Raw genomic sequence first — 26747 nt, forward strand, 5'->3', positions numbered from 1 at the left:
TACTTCTTACTTAGCAGGTTACATTTGAAAAGGCTCCTCTTACTCTTCACCTCATTCTGTCCCTACTCCAATACCACCCCAACAGTGCTCATAGAAGACAGGGGATATTAGAGAAGAATGTCATCTGTTTGGTTTGAAAAAGAAGGTAAACTTTTATTTAGAGAAAGAATTAGGAAAAGAAAGTAATGGTTTGCTTAGAAAGATGACAATTTACAGAGGGAAAACAGCATATTTGGCCAGGACAACAAAACAGCCCTCTGAGACTGTCAAGAAAGCCGACCACAAACATGCCAATAAAGAGTTGAATTCGTCTGTGTGTAAAAGAATTCTGTAAAACAGCATAAGACAAATACGTGGTCCAAAGCAGCACATTTCCCACCCTTGGGAATTCAGGGGAAACTTTGTACAGGTTCCTAGGGTGGAAGCAATCTCTTTGTAGTGTTCTCAAACACAGAAGAAATCTCAGATCTCAGCCAGCGGGAGTGGGGGTAGAAAGAGCTTCACGGGTGTGGAAATAGAAGGGTTGGAGAAATTGAGATGGGACAGTACACGCAGCAATGCACCAAAGACATTTAAATGTGCATGCAGTGGAGGAAGATGCGAGATTATGATGGCCAAGCTCCTGGGTGCAACTTGGTGAGAGTATTTGCTGTGGCAACCTGCTGCTGTATTTTCAATTCTTGGCAATAACCAATTATGAAAGAGAAATAACTTGAATGGTACAGATTAATCAAGAGTCAGCTGGTCAGACTTTGCTGATAATTGCCAAAGCAATGCCACAAATGATAATTCTTCCAAAGTTTCAGTGAGGAGATTTTAAAATCTCAGGCTGAAAAATTTGTGTCTTTACTGAGACATGGAAAAGCATTAGGTAAGCCAAGTATTAATAATTCTATTTGTTTATTATTGAATCGACATTTTTCCACACTTAAGACAAATGGGCTTGGAAACTGTCCCTTAAACAGCAAAAAATCTAATGAAGAATAAAAAATATTTTTTGACTTCATGCTTGACTTAGATCTCAACAATATTAGGTAAGACATAAAGTATAATTAATGCTTATGAAATAAAGTCATTCCCTCTGTTAGCTTAGATTTCTTCTGTCAACAATTTTTCTTGAAAATACACTTAGGCAGGTAAGAAATTACCAAAAACACTTGCCATTAGAAAAATTACCTTAATTCTCATTTATCCCTGACCTCTTATAAATTGGTAGGTTGAAGAGGCATACATTTTACCTGTGCTGTTTTTGATTGAGGGTACTGGACATTTACAGTACACATTTAGATTGCTCAAATAGTTTTCAAATGTACATACAACAAAATATTATTGTTTCAAGAGTGGAAGTCACATTTAACACACCATACATGATTCATCTGCATATTTACAGAGGTTTAAAGCACACAGAATTGTGCAGATAGCGTACTGAAGTCTAAACTTTAACATACACTCAGTTGCATACATAGCAACAAGACACAATAAATTCTGAACAAATAACAACCAATAATCAGCCAGATTGCTATGTACACACTAGGAAGGAAGCAATTAAATACTGCCAAATGAGAATGTCACTTAAATTACTTTTTCTATGAAACATCTCTCTGACACCACCACACACGCACACACACACACACACTTTTTTTAAAATCACAAACATCAAACTGATGCTTGTGGTCACATACATGGATACCCCCAAACATCTGATTTTCACAAGGCAAGAGGCAACACAGCAACTCAGAGTGACTTACTATAATTTGCCATACTTGGCTTTTGAAAACCAGTCACTGGAGGGTGATTACTGTGAAAGTATATTCAGACTTTCATGTCATGCACTGCAGGAAGAGGAGCAAAGAGCCTTAACTAATAGCTTCATAACCTTTGCCACTAAGTTAAACACTGGCTTTTGCTAAAATTAAAAAAATATATATCTTTAGGAGAAAGACTCTATGATAATATTTAACACAACAGCAAATCTCCTACTTCCTTTATCACAATAGAATATTTTTCACAGCCCACCTATCCAATTGTTAAACAAAGCCAACCATCCTTTTGAATAACTGTTTTATGAAGTCATTATTAGTGGAAACAGAAGAAATAATTGAAAAAACAAATATAACTACTGTGTGCAGATGCGGTGGAAAAAGCAGAGACCCGAAATATGGCAAAATCAGTGCTTCATAAACAGTCAATGGATTTTTCTAAAAATACTTTTTGCTAATGGCAAAGTTCAACACCTCAGAAAAAGTCTGAATTAAGATCTCAGAATAAGTTTCCAAGCAGTACAACATGGTTTCAAATACACTACCCTTGTTGTTTGTAAGGCCGCATTGAAGTTTAGCTTAACAGTCATAAGCCACGTGTTTGAACATCTTATGAGAGGTGACCAGCAAAGAAAACAGTTTTTTTCCTTGCTCACCCTATTACCTATGAAGAAATACAATTGCTTTCCAAATAGCTATTTAAAAAATTTCCTTAAAGATATGACCTTGAAGAAAAAAGTCCAGGTTTGCTTCATTAAATCATCTGGAAAAATATTTAGACTTTATAAAGTGACCACGCAACAGTTTGAATTCTCAGAGAGTGTTCCTTTTGTTAATCTATAGCTACCTTCTCTAATAGGTATGTGATAGCTTAACAAGCACATATACCAAGAGATACACACTCTTAGCTATAGCTCTGCTACATACAAAATTGAGAGAGCTGTAGAAAAATGTCATCACCTTCCTAACATGTGTACATTTTCAGAAGCCAGTGAATTCTGTGTCTTGTTGACATAACTAGGCAACTTAAATGCGTTGCAGACATACCTTCTCTTGGAGAACTCACTTAAGCTGTTAAGTGAGTTCTCCAAGAGAAGGTAAGTACATCTTGGTTGTAGGATGAAGAACCAGAGGAGGCCAAGGAAGTATTTTCTGAGATGCCTCCTTGTCTAACAGAGTTATCTTCAAGGGAAGAGCTCCAAACTCACCAGGGCGCACATTTGTGTAGCAGGATAACAATGAACGAGGGGCCAGTTCTCTTTTCTACTTGTCTGGCATGATCTCCTGGCAAGGACACAGTAGGTGTTTGCCAGGTGGCTCCTGGACAAGGTTTCTTTGGGGGAGTACAACAAGGCTTCAGTCATTGCTTTTCATAAAGTGCTTTGGGATCCTTCAGGAAAGAGGACTGGCAAAATATTATTACTAACTTGTTTCAATTTTCAAACCAACTGAAACAATTTCTCCAGTGTAATTATTGCTTTGAGCATTAGTGAATGTTCTTTAAAGGGAATGGCTCTCATCTTTAAGTACCTACTTCTTAAAATACTCATTCCCTGGAGTGAATGTTTTTAATTACTGTCTCCCAGGCACCCTCGCCAATTAAGAGGATGTTTTAGCTTTGTTAAGTAGTTGCCAAACATATGCATCCATGACTTGCATTTTCCACGTTGTACTCCCTCAAGAGTCTATACAGCAAGAAGAAATCAAAGATGTAGCCCAACATGCACTATGTCTGCCTGGCTGAGGAGACAGGCTCCTGCCTCTTCTAAGAGATTGTTGAGAAGATGAATGGTGAATGTAAGGCAATGTACATTCTTAGATCAGATTGTGAGCTTCTTGTGGCCTAGGACTATGTTTCACACTTGATTCTTTGGATCTCAATGGGACTTAGAATTGAGATAGACATATGGGAGAACCCCAGTCAAGGATTTTTGAGGATTTTCACAAATGATGAAAGCTGATCAAGCATGTTAGAAAAACCCTGGAAAAGAAGACCTGGGACAGTTTCCTTCAGAAGCTCTCATATTGGATTAAAAAAAGAGTGAAAGACAAAAATCCATTGCATCCAAAATTAAACAAAACAAAAACAATAAAAGAAAACAAAATATCCTCAGACATTGTAAAGTCTCTGTAAGTAGGAGATCGGCCAAATGAATAAAGGACTGTAAATTAGAGAACACAGTTGTCTCTTACAAGAACGTATTAATTTAAACTGGGCTCACAAAATATTGCAAAGTGGAGGTATGGGGAAACCTACCTGAATAATAGCTAATTATGGAAGCTATAACATACCCACTTTTATTTAGGAATATTGCTAAGAAAATGCATTTTCAATTGATTTAACAATGCTCATTAAAATGTAACATGCATTATTCTTTCTGTGGGCATGCCTTCTTTCCTCACAGAAGATGAAAAAATAACCTTATGTCCCCAATATGAAATAGCAGGTTTAAAATTAATGCGGTTTTGGTCTAGTATGCCAGAACTTACTGACCAAATGAGGGGTCAGAAGGGTGGGTCAGTTTCTGCCTCTCCTGTTTGTTGAATGCCTCCCACCTGATTCAGTCACAAACTTCCTCGTATGCCACCAGAATGATCAGGATCAGGAAATCCCTTGGATTCTTAGTTTTTCACAATCCTAGAATCTCATCTCACAAACTCATTGAACAAAGCAATCCATTTTATAATTAGAAATAAGTAGAAACTGAGTGCAAATGACTCTGCCATTCTTGTTATTAACTAAGAGGCATAAATTTGAGATGATGTTTTTCCCAAATTTGTTGGTTAATTAATTAAGTTAACTTAGATGTGTATTACATGAAGTCTGTATTCCTTGGCAACAAGCAGCTCTGTAATACTGGAAACTTGTTAGGTAAAGGTTGAATTTGAAATCAGAAGTAGGTAGATGATCTACAAAATAGGAGGTTCCCTGTAGATAACAATCAAGAGTTAACTAGGTGTGGACCAATTCCCAATGGGATGGCCTGCTATAAAGGGAATGATTCTAGTTCTGACCCTAACTCTGAGACTAAACCAGCTCCGGGACCTTGAGCAAGTCACTTAACCTCTCTGGGTCTTAATTGCCCTACCTGCAAACCCATGGACTTAGATAAATTTTATGGGCCCATCTAGTTCTAACACTCTCCCTTTCCATGCACATAGAATTCACTTAGACAGAAGAAAATTGCATTTTAAAATCCTCCCAGGCATGAAAAAGGAGCTGTAGTGATTCTGATCAAGATTCTTTGAGGGTTTCATTGAGTATAAAATCTCTTAAAAAAATAAAGTCTGAGCTCTGGGCTTTAGTTTTCTAATGACCATAGGCCATGGGCCAAATCTGTACCTTTGCAGCAGGGTAATTATTTATGTTTAAATCAAATGTTTTTAAAATGGAAGGGATCAGAATAACATTGTGAACAGGGGACTTTGTATGAACTCCCATGAGGAGGAATGGTAGAACTCTGTGGACAAGGATAGGGCCATAAAGAGCAATATTTAACTGAAATGCCTGTGAAGCAGAAAAGGATCATTTAGAATTTCAGTGAAGTGAATGGGTCTTGGCTCCAGGAGATGAGGAGACTCGTGCCTTTTCTGAATATGCAGTGTGATTTGTCTAATTTGGATTCTTGTGAGAAATTCAGATAGGAGGTAATGAGACCAAAGCGATTTCCAGATGTTTTTAGCACATCCTTGGAATGAATCACTGGTAAAGGCTTCTGAGCATATTTTCCCTGATGCCAACTGGGCTAGATGATTTTGAGGCAAATTTGACCTAAGGAGAGGTAGGTTGAAAGGGGAAGGCAGCCACCCTAGCCCTGGACAATCTGCCCCTTGATCTATGATGTAGGGTGAGTGGATATGCCTGTGGGGTTGTGAGGAGCCCGTTGCTGACTGACCATATCTGCAGGGCACTTTCTGGTTCAATGACAATTTCATCACCAAAGAATCTGGAGCTGATCCACTATGATTTTCAGAGACACAGCCCCCATGGACTTACTTTGCTTAACTTAGAATTGTAAAGGAAATATATTTCTGCCCATGTTTCTCTCCCTCCCCTGTCTTATCTGTAATTCAGGCTTTCACTTTGCTTAGCCATCTCCTTGACCCCTGTAAAAATCTATGGTTCATTTTCATGCTTGGATGGGAGCTGAGTATACAGGAAGGGCTACTTCCTGTCCGATTCTGTCCTTGCAAGATAGAGCTGAAAGAGAATTCTCTACTTTTGTTTCTGGTGGTCTCCACACAGCACTACGCGAAGAAAAAAAGGCCTGTCAAGGCCTATTTAATCAGATAAGTACTGATGGATAAATCGGATAAGGTGAGCCCTGAGAACTCCGTACTTTGGAATGACCTAGTTTAGCTGACAGGGAACCAAGGTCAAGCCCACTTGACCCCTTGCCCTAGAGACACAACCTGGTGAATTTCCCTCAAACTCTTCTTAAGGTTTGGAATGGAGGGAGAAATGATGCTAATCTTATTTTCATTTGTAAAACTTCTCGTCATCAATCACAAATTCGTGAAAGAGCCCTAAACTAGGGGTCAGATTACAGAACCAGCCGCAGAACAGAGGATCTCTCTTTGGGATGGCCAACTTCAGTCATAGGTGCCACCAACAGGGTGGCATGTTTGAGTCACTGCATGTTGTATTCCATGTTGACACAACTCCCCCATGCCCTTTCTAGGCTGAAGTGGGAATGGCACTGGCATCTCTGGACTCCACTCACCACTCTATTCCAAAAAAAGAGGACCTTGAACTTGTAACCTTTGTATTTATAACATTCAAAACGCTTGAAAATGAGTGCGTACACAGTGGGGCAGGATGGGGGTAAGGGTGATGTAAAACGCAGGTAGTAGCGATGGAGGGGTGGACAGCCGGGATGGGCCTCCCTAAAGCATGCTGCTGAGTATTTCTGACACCGGAGAGGCGGTGGGGCCCTCCTGACTCACATCGGGGCCAGTGGGGCTGGGCAGGGTGCTGCGGCCTCCAGGGGGCGGGCTCAACCCTTCCCATGGTTTTTCGTCCTGGGCCACCAGGGCCGCTGCGTGGGGCTCCACGTAAGGCCTCGCGTCCTGGAGACTGCTGTTTCGCTCCTCAGGAAGGCTGGCAGCGTGGGCCAGAGTTAGGCCCCTGGGACCATCAAGGGCCGGGCCGGCCCGCTTGGCCTCCTCGGGCTCCTGGGCCAGACCACAGGCCTGGGACAGGTGCTGTGTGTAAATGCCTTCAGAGAGCGATAGCGACTGGGTCTCGCTGTGCATGCGCAACCAGCGATGATGGCGGCTGAAGCCTCCGTAGTGGGGGTGCTTGCCTGGCTTCCGCTTTCCCAGGAAGCCTAGCGGCGGCCGCGCACCGGACACAGTCTTGGCGTGGTTCTTGGGTGTGAACCCCGTGAGGGTCAGGCTATGGAGAAACTCGGCACATGAGCGATCGGGATTTGGGCCCTCGCCCTGGGGATCCTGGCCCGGCCCCAGTGGGGTTTTCACATCGTGCACTTGTAGGACGTCGGGGGCGCTGCCGCTTAGGCCCCTAAGGGTCTGCTGCGCAATGTCGTGAGATGATAGGTAGACCAGGTCCAGGTCTCTGGGGCTCAGGGCATCGCTGGAGTCGTAGTCACTGTCGGTGGGGAGGAAGACTTCTGAGCAGGCTTCTTCATCAGAGCAGGGCTGTGAATCTGCGAAGCCAGAAACTGATGTTAGGCAAAATATAGTCTTAGCTAGAGCCTGCTTCACAGGCGTAGGAACAGTGCATTTGACCCCGCACTTAGAAGGGTCCTGTGCTTCGTTTAATGTCCTGCCGTCACCTCCTGAAATGCTTATACATTTTGAACTAGGGGCCCCACATTTTCATTTTGCACAGGGCCCCACAAATTGTGTAGTGGGCTCTGGTCTTGGTGTAAGGGAAAGGAAAGAGAGGAACTCTGACAGGTTCAGCCCAGAAAGAAGTAGGGGAACCTTCCCTCATTTCCCGCACAAGCTTTTATTATTAGCTGGACAGCTGTGGAGAGGATGAAACAGGCTAGAAAGCTAAATGTTATTCATTTATTCATTCCCTATTATTTCAGAGATGATTTTTTGCATTTGACAAAGTAGCAGGAATTTAAAAGGTGAACGAAGAAGAGGAGACTCCAGTGGTGGACGTTGGTAAACCTGGTTTCAAATCCTAGCTGCCGTCCACCTCCATATTCTGAAGGACTACCTTGCTCATTAAAAAATACAACAGTTAATTGAAGAAAAAGCCCACATTCTAACCAGGTTACAGTCTGTTGATGGTGGAAAATCAGACATGATTATCATCGGAATATTGCAAAATTCATGGATAAAGTCTGATTTGTTAGGGAGTCAGTATCAAGATTTCTTCTATTTTAGGGACTAGAACTAGACGGAATGTTTTTCTTCCTTACTGTAGGAGATGATGTACATACTTGCTCTTAATTGGCAGGGCAAGATGTCAGTTTTGCCTTTTCACTCCTGGTTGTTACCCAGTATCCATTATCCAGTATCCATTATTGTTTGTTTAGTTACAAAATCTTAATTTTAATTGGGACACCAATGCACTTATGTAAAAGACCACCTTTTTTCAGCTTCCCCTGCAGCTAAGCATGGCGATATAATTAAGTTCTGGCCACTGAAATGGAAATGGAAGTATGGTATGAAACTTCTGGAAGGCTACATAAAGGGACCTGGCTTAGCTGGGTCATTACATTCTTTCTCTTTCCTTCCAGTTTGCCTGTAACTAGATGTGTGGGATGAGGTCGTGGAGCAACCTTGGAAATAGAAGCCACATGCTAGGACGGTGGGGCTGAAAAATAGAGCTTGTTGCCTGAAGACCATTATGACTGCATATCAACCTTGAATTGTCTCCTTTTGAGCTTCTTTCACACAAGAGAGAAAGTATCTTGTGTTTATGACATTCTTATTTGGGTCTTCGGTAACACAAACCCAAAATTTATCCTAACCAATAGGAGTATGGTTAAATAAATTGTGGTGCATCTGTATATGGAATATTATCCAGCAGCTACAAAGGATGAGATAAATTTATATGTTCTTTAAATAATGGCTACCAATAAAAGGATTCCCTCTTCTGCCTTTTTGAGTTCTACTGATCTGTTCAAGGTTTTCCTCAAACATAACCTCCATTAGGAAGCATCCCCCAACTGTTGGGGCAGAGATATTTAATTACTCTTGGGGCAGAGATATTTAATTCATCCATTCATTCACAATGAAGATTCTATATTACTTGAGATCCTGCTCTAATAGAAGCACTGTACTTGGTGCTTGAGTGGATATAACATTAATAAGAAATTATATCTGTCTCTAGGGAGTTTACTGTTTTAATGGATGTATAAAGAAAGTATGCATCTGTGAGACTGTGGCGGAACATAGGTTTTATAAGAGAAGTTCAGCAAATAAGTGCAGGTATATAGGAAAGAGGGATTATATTTTATTGGGACAGGATTGATGAAATACTCTATCATTTCATTTTTCTCCCTCCATTCATTCATCTCTATGTCTATATTAATTTATGTCTTCATCCACTTTTAAAAAATGACTGGAGGTAGCTTTTAATAGTAAATATACAAACAGTAAGAGGATTAGAAACAAAGAGGAAGAAGAAAGAGCACAAGTAGTCCTGTTTTGATATTATATGAGTTGTATAAAATGTTAAAATTGTGGGGGGCTGAGGGAAGGGTGCATGGGACTTCCTGTACATTTCTTTGTAATCTTCAGGGTCTATAATTATTTCAAAAAACATATTTTTAAAAACAGCATTTAATTTTTAAAAAGGTAGGGTGGAACCAGAGGAGGGTACTGAATGCTTAGATAAGGAGTTTGTACCTTATTTTGTAGCCGGTGGGTAGTCATCAAAGAATTCTGAAGAACTGACAAGATGAGAGCTATGATTTAGGATAGCAACTAGGATGTAAGATGAACATGCTGAGGAAGAGATAGCAGGGAGGCCAGCTGGGAAACTGTGGTCCAAGCTATATTTTCCCTCCAAATATTTATGTTGTTCAGGCTGTGGGGCTAAGCAAGAGCTGTGGTTGTGTGGAAGAAAATAGAAGTCCAGGAAAGTCATTCATTGAAAGATGTTTATGGAACAGTTATTTTGTGCTAGACAGACATGGTCTCTGCTTTCAAATAGCTCAAAGAGAGTGGATTAGACAATAAGTCAGAAAACACATAAGATTAATTTTGGGTAGTATGAAGTTCTGTGAAGACAATGAAAGTGGATTTTAACTAGAGAGTGACTTAGGAGGAAGATGCTTTTGATAAGGTGGCCAGGGGTGGAAGCATCACTGTACAAAGGGGAGTCTGGGTAAGAACCCAATGATCAGAAGGAACCAGCTATGTGAAAGTTTTAGGGATAAGTGTTCCAGATAACTGGGAGAAGCGAGTGTATAGGCCTCAAAGTTATTAGTAGATATCAAACTGTGATTCCTGGGAAGATAGGAAATTAAACTAAAGGAGTTAAATTTCAGTGCTGATTTGGGTTCGGTGGTAGAATGGATGGTAAATTTAATTTGGGACAGGTTGAGCTGAGGGGAAGCCAAAACATCAAGGAGGGGATGAACTGAGAGCATGTGGGTAGCAAAGCTGAAGGAAGGTATTTGTGATTGTGGAGAAGAAGAAACTATTGGAGACATAATGGTTGAATATGTGAGTGGTGAGGTTGATAATATAATAAGGAGAGGTGATCAATTGTGAGCACCAGTGCTGGCATTGGTGCTTAGTGAGAAAGATGGAAGGACACATTGTCCTCAGAGGGAAGTGGTTAGGAAAGAAGAAACATATATTTCCAGGTTAAAAGGAGAGAAATGTGTAAAGGCCTGGGCTAAATAACTTTGATATTCTTTAAAAAAGCCTTAGTACTTTTTTCAATCTTTAGTGGGAAAAACAGGACACTGCAAGGATTTCAAAATTGTTGATTGTTTTTGATGATAGCAGGGGTAGGTGCCTTAGGAGTGAGGAAGAAGAGAACATAACTGAGGATTTGAAATTGCTCTTGAAATAGGACCCATGCAAATAACTCATAATTGACTGTAGTTGAACTTCCTTCTTCATTTATCTGATCAGTGTTTTCAGCTGTGTGCGTGTATCCACAATGGTAATAACAATATCTGATATTTACTTAGTGCTTACTGTGAGCCAGCCATAATGCTAAGAGCTCTAAGTGCTTTATTTTGTTTAACACTTACGGCAATTCTCATTTTGCAGATCAGAATACTGAAGCTTAGGCTTATCAAATTTTCCAATTTGTATTCTTGATAAGTGGTAGAATAGGCAGCCAAATGTAAATCTGTCTCACTACAAAGACTTGCTATGCTGCCATCCACCTTAGCATTTCCATGACTCTCTGTGGAAAGTTCCTGAGAAGTGGTGCTTAGTTCATCTAATTCACTTTTTGTGGTACACAGAGTTAAATTACTTAAACTCTTAGGGCTTCTTGACATTGCTGCTACTAGAGAAACATACTAGATCTTGTATTAGTTTCCCGTGGCTGCTGGAACAAATTACCACATACTGGGTGGCTTAAAACAACAGAAATTTATTCTTTTACAGCTCTGGAAGCCAGAGTTTGAAATCAAGGTGTCAGCAAGGCCACACTCCCTCTGGAGGTTCTAGGGGGAGAATACTTTCTCTTGCCTCTTCTAGCTTCTGGTGGCTGTCAGCATTTCTTGTTAGCATGCCACTGTTATCTCTGCTTCTGTCTTCTCATGGCCTCTCTTCTGTGTCTGTGCCTTCTTTTCTGTCTCTTATAAGGGAACTTTTCATTGGGTGTAGGATCCACCCATATAATCCAGGATGATCTCATCACAAGATCTTTAATTTCATCTGCAATGACCCTTTTTTCAAATAATGTCACATTCACAGGAAGGGGAACATCACACACCGGGGCCTGTCATGGGGTGGTGGGAGGGGGGAGGGATAGCATTAGGAGATATACCTAATATAAATGACAAGTTAATGGGTGCAGCACACCAACATGGCACATGTATGCCTATGTAACAAACTTGCATGTTGTGCACGTGTACCCTAGAACTTAAAGTATAATAAACAAACAAACAAACAAAAAAACCAAATAATGTCACATTCATAGGTTATGAGGGTTCAGACATGGACATAGTTTTTGGGGGCCAGTAGAAGACTGATAGTAAAAATTACTAGAACTAGAAGCAACCACTGAAGTTTGCAACACTTTCAGTCCATAGTCAAGCACTTTGCAAAATCTATCTGTATTTTGATCTCCCAACATACGAATAGTGAGAACGTACTGTTTGGAGGGGACTAAGGAGTATACGAAATGTGCCTTAAATGAGCTGACAGTCTAATATTTTAATGGAGTATCATATTTTAAGACCCAATCTCTCAAGGAGAGCCTGTATTGTTTTCCCCAGGTGGAGTTAGTTGCTCAGTTCTTTTGCCTCTTAGAGCATTTTATTTATATCTCTGTAACTGCATTTACCAAGTTTTATTATAAATTATCCATTTCCTATTTGTCTTCCTCATTGGACCATGAACTCTAGAGAGCATGCAGTATGTATGTCTTACTCATCTCTGCTTAGTAAATATTGAATAAGTCAGTCAACAAAGGAATGGACTAAGGAACAAATCAAGCAAAGGGATGTGTAGAATCTTTTGTATTTCCCAGATCATGTAGTCTGAACATGGACATATGAGTGGACTATGAAGACCTCCCAACTACACTGTGTCTTAATCATCATTGTATTATTAACCTCTTGTGCTATAAATGGTACATAGAAGGCTCTCAGTAAAGCATGTTGAGTAGAACTGAAACAAACAAATATTGAAATCTGGGAGCATAACGAATAGTGATATTTGACTGTCTCTTAGAAATAATACTAAAAGCAAAGCATCCTGAAGGGATCTAATTTACTTAATCTACCATAGATTCCTGAAAACAATCACCCAGATAATTTTGCTTTATCTTTGCTGATATTTGACTGAAGAGCCAGCCCAAATATAGCAGAAAGAACAATTGTCTTAAAATTAGAGAAACCTGGACTGAAGTCCTGTCTTGCTACCTACTGCATATATGATCTTGAGCAAATCATTTAGCTTCTGTGAACTGGTACTATGAATAAGTACTATGAGGAGTAATTTAGTTTGTCAAAGATACTTTAAGTGGGCTGGGTGCGGTGGTTCACACCTGTAATCCCAGCACTTTGGGAGGCCGAGGCAGGTAGATCACTGGAGGTCAGGAGTTCGAGACCAGCCTGGCCAACCTGATGCAACCCTGTGTTTACTAAAAAAAAAAAAAAGAAAAATCCAAAAATTAGCCAGGTGTGGTGATGGGCACCTATAATCCCAGCTACTCGGGAGGCTGAGCACGAGAATCACTTGAACCTGGGAGTCAGAGGTTGCAGTGAGCCAAATTTGTGCCACTGTACTCCAGCCTGGGCAACAGAATAAATCTCTGCCTCAAAAAAAAAAAATGCTTTAAGTGCCTTAAAAACAGAAGATATTATTATTATTGAAATTCTCTTCACCCTAAATAGAGAATAACATATTAAGATCATTAAAATATAAACCAGTAATCAGATATACTTCAAGGTGAGAATGCTGTTGATAATAAAGGTGAATAATAATTTCTTGTATGGTATCTTCTGCTGGTGATGATCTAGTCCAGTAGATTTCCTAACCTACATTTTAGAGTGAATTAGTGAGTGATATAACTGATTTACTGTAGCTCCCAGAACATGAGAGATAGGAGATTTCATTTCAGGAAAGATGGGGAGATGACATTTCAGGAAAGACTGTTGACTTAAAGCTTCTCTTGATTTCAAGAGAAGACCTAGTTATAAACACAGTAACCTAGGAAGGAGATACAAAAGAGCTTGAATATTAAGTGGTAAATATTATCTCCTTGGTTCATGGACCCACACGTGGGAAACACTGCTGTAGTGGGAATCTAAATATTTGACTTGCATGGTGATTGTATTATTTATTAGAAGACTTAGTGGAACCTGTTGCTTAGAGTGGGATACCCCTCCCAGAACAGTCTGGGAAAATCTCCAGGATGCCAGCCAGGGCACTGAGGAGAGTTTCCAAGGACTTAGGCCACTGCTGCTCCCTCCCTTCCTGGAAAAGAATGCAAAGTGCAGCTTCCATCCCCAGATTCAGGCCATATGCTCCATTAACCATTGTAGGCACCTTGCCCAGTTGTTATTTTAATAAACTTGCTTATGCTCCTCAATTTCCCTGAGAGGGCCCACTGGGCAGGCCAGGACTGGTAGAACCTTGAATTTCTCCTCTGGTTGACCCAGGAGCTGTTTGATGAAAGTTCTGCTCATAGTATTAGTGCTGGCTTAGGAAGCTTGGCTTTCTTGCCATTGTAATGAGTGTTGTAACTCCTGGTCTCTGTGGGTCAGGCCAACAACAGCAGAGTAGAGTTGATGTGGATTTTGAGGGCGTTATGGGGAGATGACATTTCAGGAAAGAATAATTGACTTAAAGCTATTGCTTTTTTCTTAAAGACAGGGGGCATGGCAGAACAGAAAGAAAAGAATAATAATCCATATTTGCCCAAAAATCTATCTTCACAGTTTTAATGTACCACTGTCTGTATGTATGTACATATATATATATATAAAATTTGTGCTTCAGTGAATTTATTTCCACTGTGTTTGAGTAGACTTTAAATAATTTATAAATGAAGACTTTTACTGAATCTTTCATCAGGCCTTCGGTAGAACCTCTGGGGTTTGTTCACCTTCTGATATCCCAAGAGAAATAATATCTCCAGATTCCTGTTGATTTTTTTGAGCTATGTATTTTATGCCATAGTGCTCTTAACATCATCTGGAAAAAGGTTACCAAGATTTACATTTGGAAGATCAGGATAACCTTCAAATGCATCTGAAGGAAACAACACCCCCCTCCCCTCTATTGCCTCACCCATGTGTCACTAGGAGAAACAGCAGTATTGGAAAAAAAAATTGCTGCTGCCTGTGACCACTATATCCACAGAAAAGGAGTGGGAGAGAAAACACCAAAATACCCATGTGATGGACCAAATCATTCCACCCCCTGCCTTGAGCTGCCTTTTCTAGGAGCCAACTTTCCCCCTTGGGTCCTTGAGAGATGCTTAATTTTAATTGACTCACAGGAGTTCTACTTTGTGTTTTGAAGACCACACAGAAATGGGAAGTAAGTGAGAGTTCCATTCTCCATCCACTTACTCCCAAAAGATATACACAAACCAATTCAAGATACTCAACAGCCTTAAAACAGAATCTTGGGCTGGCACCAGAGGCTAGGTTTGTGATAGGCTCTATATTTCTAGCGGGCTCCTTTGAAGTTAGTGAATCCTATGCACACAGAATGGAATTGTGCTGCAAACTTTGCCCTGTGGGTAACCCAGCAGGTATGTTCTTCTAAATTGCATTTCCCCCTTTTCATAAATGGCTTTTGAATAATTCAAAGTGGTCACACTTGTGGGAAGGACAGAGAATGCAGTGACAGATTTCATTACTCTGAAATGCTTCTGCTTTTGTGATGGGTAGGACACTAAATGTTTCTCCCCAGTTTTCAACAGCACTTCCCCGTCACTGGGTTCCATTTGTCATTTGCTGCTTTCCACATCTTTGTGTTTCATAGCTCATGGAATCTTGGCTTCCAAGAAGTAAATGGACCCAAGAGAGAGTTATATTTTAAGAAACAGAATGATGATCGCTCACATTTTAAGTTAATAATAAAATCTGAATGTAATTGGCCAGATCCTCTTAGCAGGGAGTGGTGCAACCCGTCTTCAGGCCAACGTGAGAGTTTGGCACTTCTGTGACATAGAGAAGGCCACCCTCATACAGCCAGGGAGGAATCCACTAAGGACCCTGTGGCCAAGAGAAGATTAAACACTGGGAATGTTCTGTGCACTGAGAGGGCAGACAGGGGCTGCGAAGGTGGAAATAGAAATGAAGAGTTGTTTGTAGAGTTAAACAAATTGTGGGACATCGTAGCATACATAGCTTTCCTGCCTTAAAAAATGCCCTTTCAACCCTACACTTCTCTAGCTACTACCTTCCCTCCTTCTTCCCTTTTGCAGCCAAGATTTTAAAAGAGTGAAAATTCCTGTCCTACTTCTTTACCTCTCATTTACTCCCTGATTAGCTTGTGTTCAGTTTCTATTTCTTTCCTTTCAAAAACTGCTCTCATCTACATCACTGATGACTTCCTTGTTGAGAAAAGCAAAACAACTGAAGCTTTTCAGTTTTTGAATTTAACCTTTCTCTACACATTTTGATTCTGTGACACTACTCTCTGGTTTTTTAAATCTTCTTTCTCTGGTTGTTCCTTCTTAGTCTAATAGGTCTTGATGCTCCATTCCACAGGGATCCTTCCACAGTCTCCTCTTCTTATTCTACCTCCTCTTTCCAGGGAATCCCAAGCATTTTCCTAGCTTCAAACATCATTCACATGTAAACAAATTCTTAAATCTATAATATTAGCCCAGTTTTCTTTCCTGAGTTCTAGACTCCATGCAGCTTGTTTTCTCCTGAATGTTTCTTTTTGTACGGAATGTTCCAAAGCCAACGCAAATTCAACATGCCCAACCACCCAAGCTTGTTTTTCCTTCTCTCTTACCTTTTTTTTTTGGTAAGTGCCATCATGATACCATGAGGCACCCAAGCCAGAAAATTTGGTGTCTCCTTTGTTAATAACTTTCTAAGTTGCCTCTCTGCTTCAATAATTTTCCCTTATGGTCTCTTCATACAGCAACCAGATTTGATTTTACAGATCAGATTATATCAATCCTTGCTTAAAAGTTTCCAATGGCTTTCCATCACAAGTGGGATAAAATCCAGACTTTTTACTATGACCTACAGAACGCTGCCTACTCTGGCTTCTGGCTTCTGTCTTGCTCTCTACCCTATCTCTCACAATCTGCCCTTTTGTTCACTGTGTGTCAAAGATCTTGGCCTTCTTTCTGTCCCTCACCTACCTCAGGGCCTTTTGCTGTTTTATTGTCTGGAGTATTCCAACTCCAGAACTCTGCATTACTAGCTTCTTCTTCTGGGGTTGGTTCAAATGTCATCTTTCCAGATAGGTCTCTGCTGATCATCATCCTAGTGAATTCAACACACTTCCTGCCTACTCCCACTCCTACTGCTGTTTTGTATTATACATTGGAATTTTCAAGATCTGAAATTATCTTGTTTGTTTATGTTTTCACTCTTTGTCCCTCTTTCTAGAATGTAAGTAAGCTCTATGGGAGCGGATATTTTGCTTTATTTATCACTGTATCCCTGTTACTTCGAAGAGAGCCTGGCACATGGAGGGTGGCCAGTAAATATATATTTTTTAAGTAGAAAGAAAAGAATGAACAATGTTCTTAGATCCTGAGTTTCAGCCAAACTGCTTGCAATTCCCTAAACTACAAACAATTGTACAATCTGCTTTCTCTGCCTATAATGCTCTTCTGTTTCCTGTTTTTCTGCTCAACTCCTGCTTATCCTTCATACCAGATTCCGTCATCTCCTCCAGGAGGCTCTCTTTGATCATAGGAGTTTAATACTGATAACTTCATAGCAGGTAGGCAATTACCAGGTAATTTTTTGTTAATATATCTGTTTCTCTTATTAGCCGAACTTCTGGTAGAGATGATATTTGATTTGTATCTCTAGCCCAGTGGCAGTCTATAAAAATGCACTCTAGAAACTCTACTTAAATATTTTGTTATTTGGTAAGTCATAGACTCTTTTGGTAATGTAAATTAGCTGTCGCCTAAGTTCTTCCACTTGCCAAGTTTTGACTTTACACATTGGAGTTTTAAAAATATAGGTGCAGACACAAACTTACTCATAGAAAAGGCTCAGATTCCCAGTAAATTTTCTATAATAAAAATAACATTAAACAGGATATTGACAATATATTGTCTATTATATGACATGCATCTTTGGTATAGATTACCTTATTCACAAGTAACTCTTCAAGGTATAGGTATTATTCTCATTTTACATACATAGAAACTGAGTGTCAGATGTAGTAATCTGTTCAAGCTCATACAGCTAGTAAAACAAAGCTGGGATTTGAATCCAGGTCTCTGATTTCTAAGCGCAAGCTCTTTCTGTTACACCATGCCGCCCCCTATGGGACAAATCCACAAATCAGGCCTATTTATTAAAAATATTATGAAGCTTACAAAATTGGAGCTCTTACAAACTATAGAATCAAGAAAGATGCTTTGAATCGCCATTACTTTAATTGACCAGAAAATGGCACTAGCCTTAGCATGGCTAAGAGCTTTTTATTGCCTTTACCTAGTATGCTTTCTCTCTGTTTATAAGCATAGAGGTATTTTGTAGAAATTTATATTAACCCAGTCAGGTTTTTGCTGTTAGACTTAATACCCAAGGGTGGAGAGGTGCCTTGCTAGGTATCTTCTCCAGGTTGTTTAAAGTTCATTATATCCATGATGAGGCCAAGCTACTTACATGGACTCAGTTTCAGGATTCTAGTTTATCCAAGGTTTCTCTCTTTCCCACCTTCCACTCTAGAACACTGTGCTATGTGGATGGGAAGTTTTTCCTGAACTCTCACCCAGGTTGGGGCCTGCTTCCTGCCTCGTTCTTGTCAGATGCTATTTAATAGAGGTTGGGCCTGTTGTCTTTCCTTAGTTTGTCTTGCTCAGATTCCCTTGGCTTTTGTGGCCCTCACCTGGCATCACAGTGGTCCCCATTCTGCATCTTTGAAGCCGTATCCCTGCTTTATATCCTTTTGCATCTTGTAAATGTGACCTAGAACTGGAATGAATCTTCCCTGCCCCTAAATGGCATTGATCTTAGGTTACTGCTCTAGTTTCCTATTCCTCTACTGTTCTGATTTTGTTTCCTCTATGCTGTTAGACTCTTACCCCTGAGCAGTGTTTTCAACCACTTTCTGGAACCAATACCTCAGCATAAAAGTCCTCATCAGTGGAGAGAGGACCAAAAGTCCAGGGACTAAACAACAGAACTTCAGATCTCATTGCTTACCACTCACTGCCTTTCTTCTGTGCATCTCTGGGGATGGGGGTGGGGATGGAAGACAGTCTATATGTGATGATGATGTAGAATTGATCTTCTTTAGGCTCTGCTCATCTGAGGGGTCTATCAGCTTAGTGATGGGCAAGCCAGAGACTGGTTGTTTGTATCTTGCATACTGTAGAGCATCCATGATCCATCTCATTTCACGCCAGACTTCATCTATTTGCTTTGGAATAAAATGGTAAAAGACACTAAGTTATCAAGCAGTGATTAAAAAGGAATACCTTTCCCTGAGAGTCCAAGATGATCAATTTTCCACAATATTGGCTTTGAGCAAGAGTAAAATATTTTTAACATAGATTTGTTAAGCCAGAAAATACCTCTTTATTTTTTGTTTTGCGTATTTTTACCAGAGAAGCTCTGTCATTTAGTGAAAATAGTAGAAGACTTAGATGCTAGCTGGGATATATCACTTATTAGCACTATACTAACTCGTAGCAAGTCACTTGACCTTTTTGAGCCTTAGTTGCTTTATTTGTAAAATGTGGCCAAAACATTTTTCATTTATACCTCCCAGGGTTGCTGGGATGATTAGTTGAAATGATGAATTTCAAAGTGCTTTGTGATGCCACAGGGTACATTGCTCATACATATAAAGGGTTACTATATCCCAGATTTTAATTAAATATTCCTCATTAAGATATTGTGAAGGCATATGATAAAGCCTGAATCTCAGAATATCTTAAGAAAGAAATGTAGTCCTAGTTCTTATATGTGAACTAGAAAAGCAAAGCTGTACTGGAATATTTTTGCTAAGTAGAGATTTTTGGACCTATGTTAATAGAAAATAATTAACTTTATATATTAGACTTACTACTTTCTTACATACAGAGTAAGGGCTTCTAAAGTTCAAAACGGCCTTAACAGTTTAATCTTAAATAATTTACACATCCTTACATTTCTAGAGTAGTCCATCTTAGGTTGTTCCATTTTGATTTTTGGGTTATCAAAGTCATTTTAATGATATTTTCATTATAAAGTACAATAGTAGTTTCCTTGAAGCCTATTTGCATAAAATTCACTCAGATTTTTGTGTCTCTCTCTATATATAGATGACAAAAGTTTTCCAGATCTTGATAGACACGGGCCATGAGCTTTTTTGTTATTCTATCTCAAGGAGGGGCTGTTGGTTAAACATATTTTTTCTTATGACCCTGGAATTTGTGGTAGGCTTTCTATTTAATTTCACTCGATGACTTGGGCAAGCCATTAACTTCTTTGGGCCCATTTACTCAACCGTAAGAAGAGGTAGTTAGTCTACGTGATGTCTAAGTTCCCTTCCAGCTCTGAAACTTTAGGATTTATTTTTGAGGAACATTTGGAAATTTGGTATTACCTAACTTCCAGATAGAAGGTATTCATTATGTAAGTCATGCAAGGTTAATCTCTCTCTCCGATTGTGGAAGTTTTAAAACTAAAACACTACCTAGTGTTATATTTTATTTTCAAAATTTCTTAATAGGTCTTTAATCTGTACTTAAAACCTACTCATTAAGAATATCCACAAACCTGGTCCTCCCAACAAACACAGAGTAGGTCTGACATTCAGTCCGCCAAGCTGAGTGAAAAGCTAGCTAGAGTGAACTAGTGAATGGCAGTGTATGGTCTTACAGCCGTTTTCCCTTGCTTTCTAGTTCTTGTCACTCCTGTGGTGACAAGACTCAGCAGAGTATTCAGAGCCAGTGATGAAAGCATGAGATTGAGCTTCAGGCTTTTTTAGCTTGGTCAGTTGGGCAGGAAGTTCAGCAGTAGGCAGGCCCATGAGGAGGCACTAAGCCATTTTGAAGGGAGAAATCTAAAGTCTGGGGATAAAGCCAAAGTGGGAATCCCAGATGAGACTCAGATGAATTTTCCCAATGAGATTGTTGTTCTCTCAGCTGGCTTTTACTGGCCCTACCTCATGCAGCATAAGCTTGTTGAAAGTTATTTTAAAGGCACCGCATAACTGTGGATAGCTTTTAGAGTGCCCGACAAGGACAGGGATTGTGTTTTGGTATTTTTTGCTTTCAGCTTTGCAAAGTAGGTATGTACTCAAAAAATCACTGTTTAATGAATGAATGAATGATCTAATTCTTTAGATCTCTACCCACAAACAGAGTTATTATAAGGATTAAGTAAGATAATGTAGATGAGTGTACTTTATCAACTACATATTGTTATAAAATTTTCAGTTTTTATAATGACAATCATGATTACTGTAGTGGGCTGAATATGGAACCCCCCATAACACATCCATATCCTAATCTCCAGAACGTGTGAATATTATTTGATATGATACGAAGTAAATATTACTTTATATGGCAAAAGGTATGATTAAGTTTAGGATTTTGAGAGGAGGCGTTTATCTTGGATTTTCTGTGTGGATCCTAATTCGAACAACAAATGTCCTCATAAGGACATTCTTATAAGAGTGAGGCAGACGGAGATTTGTCAGACATAAGAGAAGGAAGCAATGTGAGTACAGAAAGAGTGAAATGATGTGGCCAGAAGTTAGGGAATGCTAACAGCCATCAGAAACTGAAGAGGCAGAGACTAGATTCTCCTCTAGAGCCTCCAGAGGGAGTGTGGCCTTGCCAACACTTTAATTTCAAACCTCTGGTCTCCAGAGCTGTGAGGGAATACATTTCTGTTATTTTAAGCCACCCAGTTTATGGGAATTTGTTACAGCAATCCTAGGAGGTTAATATAATTATTAATAAATAATCTACCTGCTGTCTTTGGATAAGATTGTTTCAGCTTTATTGCTGAGGATGAATACAGGGATTTAGCGTAGAAATTTTTTTAAAAGTATGTAGAAACAATATTTACTTCTTAATTTTTCTCAGTGACATGAAGAGGTCTTAGCTGAAGAAAAAACTTAAAAACCATATGGGTATAGGGAGGCCTGTGGATTGAGTTTAATGAGACTTAGCTAATTGCTCCAAAAGAAGGCCAATTTTCACCCATTTTACCTTATACTGTTGATCTAAAAGTAACTGACAACATAATCCCCCTGATTTTAAGGTCCAAATTCACCTTCTAAAGACTTGCTGACACATTTTAAAAAAGAAAGACCATGAATTCCCTAGGTCTGTTGATTAAAAGTTATGCATCCATTTCTCACTCTGCCCCTTAAAAATTTCAGTTTTCATCTCATAAATTATATTCCTTTCTCTTTACTCAGGCAAGATAATATTTTTATTAAAATGTAAAGGTGATTGGTTTTCTCACAGCACAGCTACAAGGTGCTCAAGGGGATGATAGATTGGCTGTATTTAATGAGCTGTGTTTCTATTACAGCTTAGGAGAATTTGAAGCATTACAGTATATAAATTATAGCCTAATTGCCCTTTAGGCTTTAGCAGCTCAAAATATGCCAAGCTCCAGGTCTTCACACTTTGACATTTCTGCTGCATGTGCTGTCTATAAAGCCTGTATGCCTTATCTATGATTTTCTACACCTCCCCTGGCCCAGCCCTCCCCCTTTCTGGCTGCACTTCTTGGCTTCTTTTCCTAACTGTATTTACATAGACTCCCTTGCTCTTTACAATGTTTGGTTTGTGTAGTGACTTCAACACTGTCTTAGATCTGGAATCATACAAATGCTCTCACGACTGGCGGTCACCCCTGCAGGTTATGGTGTGTGGTGGGCTGAGCTGTGAACACCAATGGGTGAGTGGCTACAGCTGGTTTTCATTTTGAGAGAGAGAGTGAGTGAGAGAGAGAAAGAGAGAGAGAGAGAGAGAGAGAGAGAGAGACCGAGACCACAAAGTCAACATAAAGGGAGAGATGATATTGAATTGTCTCCACTCAGTGAAGTTATCCATGTTGGGAGAAGGAAGGTGGTTCATTGAAGGCTATGGGTGTAGGGAGATGGTCTTGTTTTACCCAGACCAAGAAGTTATATTTTGAACCCTTTGAGAATTGGCTTTTATCCAAGTCTGTGTGTACCTGTCTGACTGGAAGGGAAGTATGTAGAGAGGGCTCTCAAGTTACCTGCTTTGGGAGACCAGAGCAGGCTAGAACTTTGAAGAATTCCCAGCCTGGCCTGCCTTTATCCAACCCACTTAATGGTGTGATATAAAAGAAAGAGAAAAAGGCAGTGGAGCCCTAGGCTACATGAAAAAGAAAGGAGCAAGGGTAGTAGTCAGGGAGTAGGAATAAAGCCAGGGAACTCTGGGAGGAGTTTGAGAACACAACAGACTGAAGAAAGTCAGCCTGCTTGTTGGAGGAACATACTGGATTCAGGGAGGCATAAGTGGAATAAGGCAGAAACAGAACCTAAGGCATGGGTAGAGAAGTGTTCCTCTAAAAATATCTCTGGTTGTTAAGTCATAAAACGTTAGAGCCAATTAGACCCACAGAAGTCATCTAGTCCAGTTCTTTCATTCTACATATGAGGAAATTGAGGCCCCCAGAGATCAAATGAATTGTCCAGTACTCCAGAGTTTATCAGAAGATTTGGGACTAAAAATGTGTGCTCCTTGACTTCTTTTTATTTTTTATTTTTATTTAATAGAGATGGAGTCTCACTGTGTTCCCCAGGCTGGTCTTGAACTTCTGGGCTCAAGAGATCCTCCCATCTCAGCCTCTCAACCTCCTCTGGGACCAACTTCTGATCTGTTGTTATTCTCACTAGGCTCCACTATCCTTTATATGGGGTTCAAAAATAAGCCAGTCTTTCGTATTCTCCTCATGCTGCACTCTTCCTTTTCCCACCCCTTCCCCACCATCTGTGTTCCATTTTTGCTGGAAATGAAATCAATGAAGTAAATGTTTTGAATGTTTAAATTCTACATTCTCAGGCCAATGGAGAAAGTAAGTTCTTGAAAGCTCGTTCTCTATTCTGAGAGGTCACCTAAGATATCTCATTCACGGGATGAGGAAAGTAGGATAATCCTAAAGATTTGTCTGCTCTCCACTTTGCAAGTAAATTACAATATTTTCTTCCTGAGTGTTTCAAACACCTCGAATCTCACATATTCATATTTCAAAGAATTTCTCCATCTTGTCAATGAATGAATGAATATATAATGTATTACATACTTACTACGTGCCAGGCATTTTGCCAAGTGTTTTATATGTATTATCTCATTGAATTCTCTCAGTAACATTATGAGATAGCCCTATTATTATCATCCCTATTTTACAGATGAGGAGATTGGGACTGTTGGGACTAAGAGAGATTTCTTTGCCCAAAGTTCACAGCATTTGTTCATCTTAAGTCCTCATAACATCTTGTCTGGATAGTTATAATAGCTTCTTATCTGGTTTCTCTGCCTTTAGTCTTCTCAAATCCTTATTTGGTGAGCATGACCAATCAGAGTGAATGCTTATAATAAACAACCAGTATGGCTATACCAATGTATACGGGAAGAGTATCCTCACTGCTTGAATCTATCCTAAACAGAGTTTTGAGAGCCTGTGACTTAACTTTCTTCAAAACTTCGGGTAGCTCCCTACTGCCTACAGAAAAAAAGTACAGATTTCTTAACTATGGCTTTTAATAAAGCCCTTGTGATCTGCTATCATTGCCATCTTTCGTTCTTGCCTAATTTCTACCTCTCATCACTCAATTTATGCCCCAACCAATCCTGACTATTTATCATTCCCCAAATACTATTTTTCTGCTCTGTCTGCCTCATCTGTTTATACTTTCTCTTTGAATGCTCTACATTCTATTTCACCTTACTGTAATCTAACCTATCCTTGTAGGCCAGGCTGTATATCAATTACATCCTTCATGGGAATGTTTCTGATACAACTGAAAGTAAAGTTTTACTTTCTTGTGCTAACACAAAACTTATTTGTTTGTTTGTTTGTTTTGCTTTGGTATATCTTTTTTTTTTGGCACCTAGCACATTTTACAAATTGTATTTACACACATTTCTTATCTACCCTGGTGGATTTTAAACTCCTTAAGATCAGAGACCATGTCTAATTCAACTTTATGTCTCGCATACAGTGTCTGACACCTGGTTGTTTAATAAAGGTTTATCAAATTGAACTGAATATGTATCATAGTGATATTTATCATGGGGCTATTGCTATTCTACTCATTTTGTGAACTGAGTAACTGATGGACAGAAAGATTGAAAGATTTGGCTAAGGGATTCAGAGGCAATTTTAGGCCAGATCCAAATTCTCTTGATTACTAGTCAGTACCCCTTTCACAAGACCCTGAGTTGTTACCATAGGCTTTACCAGACAAGACCATGGGAAGAGGAACACATTTTCTGATCTTAACAGCCACATATTAAAGTGTCAATTCTATGAGAAAGAAGCCCAAAACATGAGGAATTTTAGTTCTAATTGGATCTGGGTTAACATAAACTGGTAGGTCATTTTATTTTCTTTTTCTCTGAGATATTGAATTAATTAATACAATTTTTCTTTCCATTAGAATTGTCAATAGGCTACAAGGTAAGAATAATATTCTAGTTACTGCTTCTGGGGGGTGATTTTTCTCTCCCGTATGGAAAGCTACCACTACCCACCATGGTGACTGATAACATTTCTTAGTAATATTGTGATTTATCTGTAACTTTTTCTTAAGGCTTTGTTTGAAAACTTGTCTCCCTGAGCTCCACATTTTAACCAACTCAATAGGCTACTTACACACCGTGTTCTTTGAATCAGCCTGGACTGCTGTCCTTTCCCATGCTTGGCTTTTCACCCTTTCCACCCTGCCTCTTCTCCCTTCCTTTTACCCCAGAAGGAACAAACAATTACCTGAATGAAATCTAAAACTTGCTGGTGTCTTTGTTTGGCAGCTGCAACCTCGCTGTCTGAGATCGCTTCCCTGAGGGACTGTTGGGTATTCAGAGAATCCAGCTCCACAACAGCAGAAAGGCGGCAATACAGACTAATAAATTTCTCTCTGTAGCTGCAAAAATGAACTGGAAAATGGACAAGCAAAATAAAACATGTTAAGATTTGGTATCAAAATAGAGAAATTCATACCTCAGAGAAAACAAGTTGAATGAAAACATGATTTATTAATCCTATCAGTGGAAAATATTAAGCCATAAATAAATTATAAATGTGCTCTTAAGGGGCCAGTTGTCTGGCTTTAGTCAGACAGTATTCCCTTTTAAGGTTTACCAACTTCTAGTAAGGTATGGGGAAGTGGGACTGGCTAAAGCTGCAGTTATGTGGACTTTTCCCTAAAGTTGGGGCTGATTGAGTGTGTGCGTGTACACAGACACACACACACATATACACACACATACTGGGAAAATAAGCTTGCTTATCACTTTAAAGAAAAAAAGCCAAGTAGCAATTTGAAACCTAGTTTTGGTTTTCATGTCTGATTTCCAGTACATATCTTGCCTACTCCTTTCCAAGGCCAGAACCCCCAGAAGACAGAAGACATGCTTTTCTCAGAGTGTCTTCGGTCTGACTGCAAAACTTCCCCAAGGGCCTATTATGATAGGCTTTGATCCTCTTCTGCCTCTCCCCTTCTTGGCCCCTCTGGATGGATGATATGAGCTGTTGCTTGGACAGACCATTTCTTGTCTTCAGCAGACTTGGTTTTCTTCTCTCAACAGATAATGGGACAGAGACCACAGGAAAGAGTCCAGCCTTCATTTCCATCATTTTCTTTTTTCAGGAGGAACAGAGCAGTGTAGGATTGAGCCTGGTATAGGCAGCTTGATGTGGTCAGATTTCCTGTACTTCTCTGACCAGCTCTGATCTTATACCGTAACTTTGGATTCTGGTAGGATGAGGAAAACACCCTGATTCAGACTATCATAGTACTGGTTTCTTCCAGGGCATTGATGAATTTGGAGACTCATTCTTCAAGAACCTCTTTTACTCTGTTTACCTCTGACCTGTACCAGTGTGTTCCATGCTTTGGAAATAGGGCTGTTACAACCCAACAAGTCTGTTGAAACATTTTTATTCTGGCTTCTTTAGTGAGGAATTCTAGGAAGAACATCTAATTACAGGTAGTAATTACAGG

At 39.7% G+C, this 26747-nt stretch overlaps 1 protein-coding gene across 1 annotated transcript in view; it reads right to left on the bottom strand.

Annotated features, from left to right (window-relative positions):
- Window positions 1-883: 883 nt before the first annotated feature.
- Window positions 884-26747, bottom strand: part of ANKFN1 (ankyrin repeat and fibronectin type III domain containing 1) — a 361962-nt gene continuing 336098 nt past the window's right edge. The window contains exons 19-21 of the mRNA XM_054457189.2: window positions 25514-25680; window positions 18752-18968; window positions 884-7429 (exon numbers count right to left, since the gene is read on the bottom strand). Of these exons, the coding sequence (XP_054313164.1) occupies window positions 6648-7429; window positions 18752-18968; window positions 25514-25680 (1166 nt within the window). The 3' untranslated portion in view covers window positions 884-6647. The remainder of the gene's footprint in view (window positions 7430-18751; window positions 18969-25513; window positions 25681-26747) is intronic.

Source organism: Pongo pygmaeus, chromosome 19 (genome assembly GCF_028885625.2).
Source record: "Pongo pygmaeus isolate AG05252 chromosome 19, NHGRI_mPonPyg2-v2.0_pri, whole genome shotgun sequence".
NCBI classification, from domain to species: Eukaryota; Metazoa; Chordata; class Mammalia; order Primates; family Hominidae; genus Pongo; species Pongo pygmaeus.